The sequence below is a fragment of the Micropterus dolomieu genome, linkage group LG06, assembly GCF_021292245.1.
Source record: "Micropterus dolomieu isolate WLL.071019.BEF.003 ecotype Adirondacks linkage group LG06, ASM2129224v1, whole genome shotgun sequence".
NCBI classification, from domain to species: Eukaryota; Metazoa; Chordata; class Actinopteri; order Centrarchiformes; family Centrarchidae; genus Micropterus; species Micropterus dolomieu.
In genome coordinates this window covers 30,068,155-30,072,220 of record NC_060155.1, presented here as the reverse complement: position 1 = coordinate 30,072,220, position 4,066 = coordinate 30,068,155, and the positions used below count along the sequence as shown (strand labels likewise).

The window sequence follows — 4,066 nt, the reverse complement described above, 5'->3', positions numbered from 1 at the left end:
TCTCGCCTGTTCTAACCTCCCCCCTGTTCCTGTTCTACCCTCTCGCCTGTTCTAACCTCTCGCCTGTTCTAACCTCTCACCTGTTCCTGTTCTAACCTCCCACCTTTTCTAACCTCTTGCCTGTTCTAACCTCTTGCCTGTTCTAACCTCTCGCCTGTTCTAACCTCTCGCCTGTTCTAACCTCTCACCTTTTCTAATCTCTCGCCTGTTCTAACATCTCGCCTGTTCTAACCTCTCACCTTTTCTAACCTCTCATCTGTTCTAACCTCCCACCTGTTCCTGTTCTAACCTCTCGCCTGTTCTAACCTCTCGCCTGTGCTAACCTCTCACCTGTTCCTGTTCTAACCTCTCGCCTGTTCCTTGTCTAACCTCTCATCTGTTCTAACCTCCCACGTATTCCTGTTCTAACCTCTCGCCTGTTCTAACCTCTCGCCTGTTCTAACCTCCCGCCTGTTCCTGTTCTAACCTCTCGCCTGTTCTAACCTCTCGCCTGTTCTAACCTCTCGCCTGTTCTAACCTCTCATCTGTTCTAACCTCCCACCTGTTCCTGTTCTAACCTCTTGCCTGTTCTAACCTCTCGCCTGTTCTAACCTCTCGCCTGTTCTAACCTCTCACCTTTTCTAACCTCTCATCTGTTCTAACCTCCCACCTGTTCCTGTTCTAACCTCTCGCCTGTTCTAACCTCTCGCCTGTTCCAACCTCTCGCCTGTTCCTGTTCTAACCTCTCGCCTGTTCCAACCTCTCGCCTGTTCCTGTTCTAACCTCCCACCTGTTCCTGTTCTAACCTCTCGCCTGTTCCAACCTCTCGCCTGTTCCTGTTCCAACCTCTCGCCTGTTCCTGTTCTAACCTCTCGCCTGTTCTAACCTCTCGCCTGTTCTAACCTCTCGCCTGTTCTAACCTCTCACCTGTTCCTGTTCTAACCTCCCACCTTTTCTAACCTCCCGCCTGTTCTAACCTCTTGCCTGTTCTAACCTCTCGCCTGTTCTAACCTCTCATCCGTTCTAACCTCTCGCCTGTTCTAACCTCTCGCCTGTCAGGTAGGTTGCATACTTTATGTCAGGTGATAGAAGCGGTACATGTTAAGTGTTCTGTGTGTTCTGGGTGCAGTTCTACGCCCCCTGGTGTGTGTTCTGTAAACAGCTGGATCCAGTTTGGCATCGGATCGGGTCAGAACTGAAGAGTCTCGGCTCTCCGGTCAACGTGGGCAGATCAGACGCCACCACCAGCAAAGGTCAGTAACACAAAAAATAAAATAAAACTTTCAGAATAAAACTACATAAATACACCAGCTGCCAACACAAGTGAGCTGCACAGACCTCCAAATAATAAGCTGAATAAAGTCAGTATAACCTGGTTACTGTTCCCCACAGGTGAGTGACATTAAGCAGCTGGCTAACTTCCTGCTGTCACCAACGTGGAGACTCTGCATGTGTGCAGGTGTTAACAGAATCAGGTCAGAGGTCACTGCTGGTCTTTGTTTCTCTCTGCAGGTTTGGCCAAAGAGTTCAGGGTCCGGGATTATCCAGCCATCTTCATGTGAGTCCTTGCTGCTGCTTTTTCCAACATAATGGTGGGCACAGGAGGTCACGTGATCTCTTTCATTACACTTGTGGAACAAAATGAAAGAGATGAGACGCCGGCCGGCCTCATGATTCCTGTTCAAAACACAACTCTGTCAAACTGGGTCACATTTTGATTGGGCGCTATATAAATAAAATTGAAAGAGAAAATCTGTGTTTTAAAGTTAGCGGCTTCTTTAAATCTCTCTGTCGAGTCGAGCAGCCGAGGTCGTCAGAGGGAGAACAGAATATATATAACAGAATAATATAATACTGTGACTGCCTCTACGCACATGCTGAGATTATGATTGACGTGATTTCCTGTCCACTGTCTGAACATGTTTAGTTTCCACCACGCTGGTGTTGCTGTTGGCGTTCTCTTCATGATTACTCTCCTCGTTCTTCTGCTGGGACTAAGGATTGTTTCGTTTTTGTGTTCAGCCGTCTGAAAATAATAAAGGTTATTTGAATGTCGGTTCTCTGTTTTCAGATGGAAGAAAAAATTTAAATATAATTATTTAGGACAAAGAACCAAAGATGGAATCATGGACTTTGCTAACCGAGTTGGAGGGTGAGTAAACGTCGTCTGTATTAGCTAATGTGATGTTAGTAACAGCAGCTGCAGTCTGACACCTGAAGCAGAAACACGTGGTCGTCTGTTATGATGCACAAAGTGAAAATACATTCACAGTTAAAAAGGTACGAGGTTTTTTCACTATACAACACAAGGTTGTAATTAAATTAAATGTGTATTTAAATATAGTAACATATAAAATAAATAAATAAAACAATAGGCTGGACCCGGAACATTCTGCAGTGCATGTTTTAGATCTGTGTCTGACTGAGTTTGAGCACCGAGCACCATCGATGCACCTCCTCTCGTCTCACTCTGACAGCTCAGAACACGAACCGCCTGCAGAGGGCTTGATCCGGAATGTTGATGGACCAGGTCTCTGTAAAGATGTTTGGCCAACATGAGTCTCATTTTGTCCAGACCGGACCTTTAGGAGCAGAATTAAGTCCAAACTGGGCCACATGGCTCCGGTCCCGGCTCTCTTTCCCCTGAGCGATCATCACACCCGCCGTGGTGCCCGGTCCGGTTGATCTGGCTGGTGGATCGTCTAAGGTCCTTCCCCTTTAATCCAAAACCCGTTCTTCCTTTACCGGAGACTGTGTTTCAAAAACCAAATGTGAACACACGGAATATTCACATCAATATAAACTCACAGTGGTGTTGTTCATCGGTGGGATCAACGTGGATCTGCAGACCTTTCTTTGCGATTTAGCTTCAAGTGATTTATTAAACAGCAGCAGCTTCTCTTGTTAAACTGTGATATGTTTTGTGTTTCACTGTCAGGCTTGATATTTATTGACAGATCTGATATAAGCACATCTCAGACGTGTCAGTTATTATCTCTGCCAATTTTAATATCAACTGTATATTATAATGTTTTATTGCTGTACTTTTACTGTGTAATTACTGTTTGTCGTTTTTTTAAGTAAAATTGATATTGATAAAACAAGTCGTGACCTTTAAATGTGCAGTGTGACATCACAGCAGTCAGTCTGTCCGTGTTGTGTCGTTCAGGCCGTTTGTTCGATCTCTGAGCAGCCAGCAGCTCTTCCAGCACGCCATGAGTCGCCATGATGTCATGTTCGTTTATGTTGGAGCCACATCACAGCTGAAGGTACACACACACACACACACAGACACACGCACACACACACACACACTCTCACACACACACACTCCCACACACTGCTGACCTTTGGTGTGTCTTCAGGGTAATTACACGTCAGTAGCCGAAGAGCTGATTGTTCACACCTACTTCTTCTCTACTACCAGAAACATCCTGCCAAAGGTGAGTGGAAGACGGTAGGTGACAGTGGGTGACGGTAAATGACAGTAGGTGAAAGCAGATTGTGGTAGGTGACAGTAGAGGGAGGTAGAGGAAGTTAGGTGACAGTAGGTGACAGTAGGGGACTGTAGGTGACAGTAGAGGACGGCAAGTGACAGTAGGGGACGGTAAGTGACAGTAGAGGGCGGTAGAAGAAGGTAGGTGACAGTAGGGGACTGTAGGTGACAGTAGAGGATGGTAAGTGACAGTAGGGGACTGTAGGTGACAGTAGAGGACGGTAGGTGACAGTAGGGGACGGTAAGTGACAGTAGGGGACTGTAGGTGACAGTAGAGGACGGTAGGTGACAGTAGGGGACGGTAAGTGACAGTAGGTGATGGTGGGTGATGGTAGGTGACAGTAGGTGACGGTAAGTGACAGTAGGTGACGGTAAGTGACAGTAGGTGATGGTGGGTGACGGTAGGTGACAGTAGGTGACGGTAAGTGACAGTAGGTGATGGTGGGTGACGGTAGGTGACAGTAGGTGACGGTAAGTGACAGTAGGTGATGGTGGGTGACGGTAGGTGACAGTAGGTGACGGTAAGTGACGGTAGGTGACAGTAGGGGACGGTAGGTGACAGTAGGGGACGGTAGGTGACGGTAGGGGACA

At 47.0% G+C, this 4,066-nt stretch overlaps 1 protein-coding gene across 2 annotated transcripts in view; it reads left to right on the top strand.

Annotated features, from left to right (window-relative positions):
* The window catches only part of LOC123972020 (protein disulfide-isomerase TMX3-like), a 19,694-nt gene that overhangs the window by 6,375 nt on the left and 9,253 nt on the right, over nt 1-4,066 (top strand). For both annotated transcript variants that reach the window (XM_046051214.1, XM_046051213.1), the window contains exons 4-8: nt 1,109-1,232; nt 1,492-1,537; nt 2,051-2,131; nt 3,149-3,248; nt 3,345-3,422. In XM_046051214.1, the coding sequence (XP_045907170.1) occupies nt 1,109-1,232; nt 1,492-1,537; nt 2,051-2,131; nt 3,149-3,248; nt 3,345-3,422 (429 nt within the window). The remainder of the gene's footprint in view (nt 1-1,108; nt 1,233-1,491; nt 1,538-2,050; nt 2,132-3,148; nt 3,249-3,344; nt 3,423-4,066) is intronic.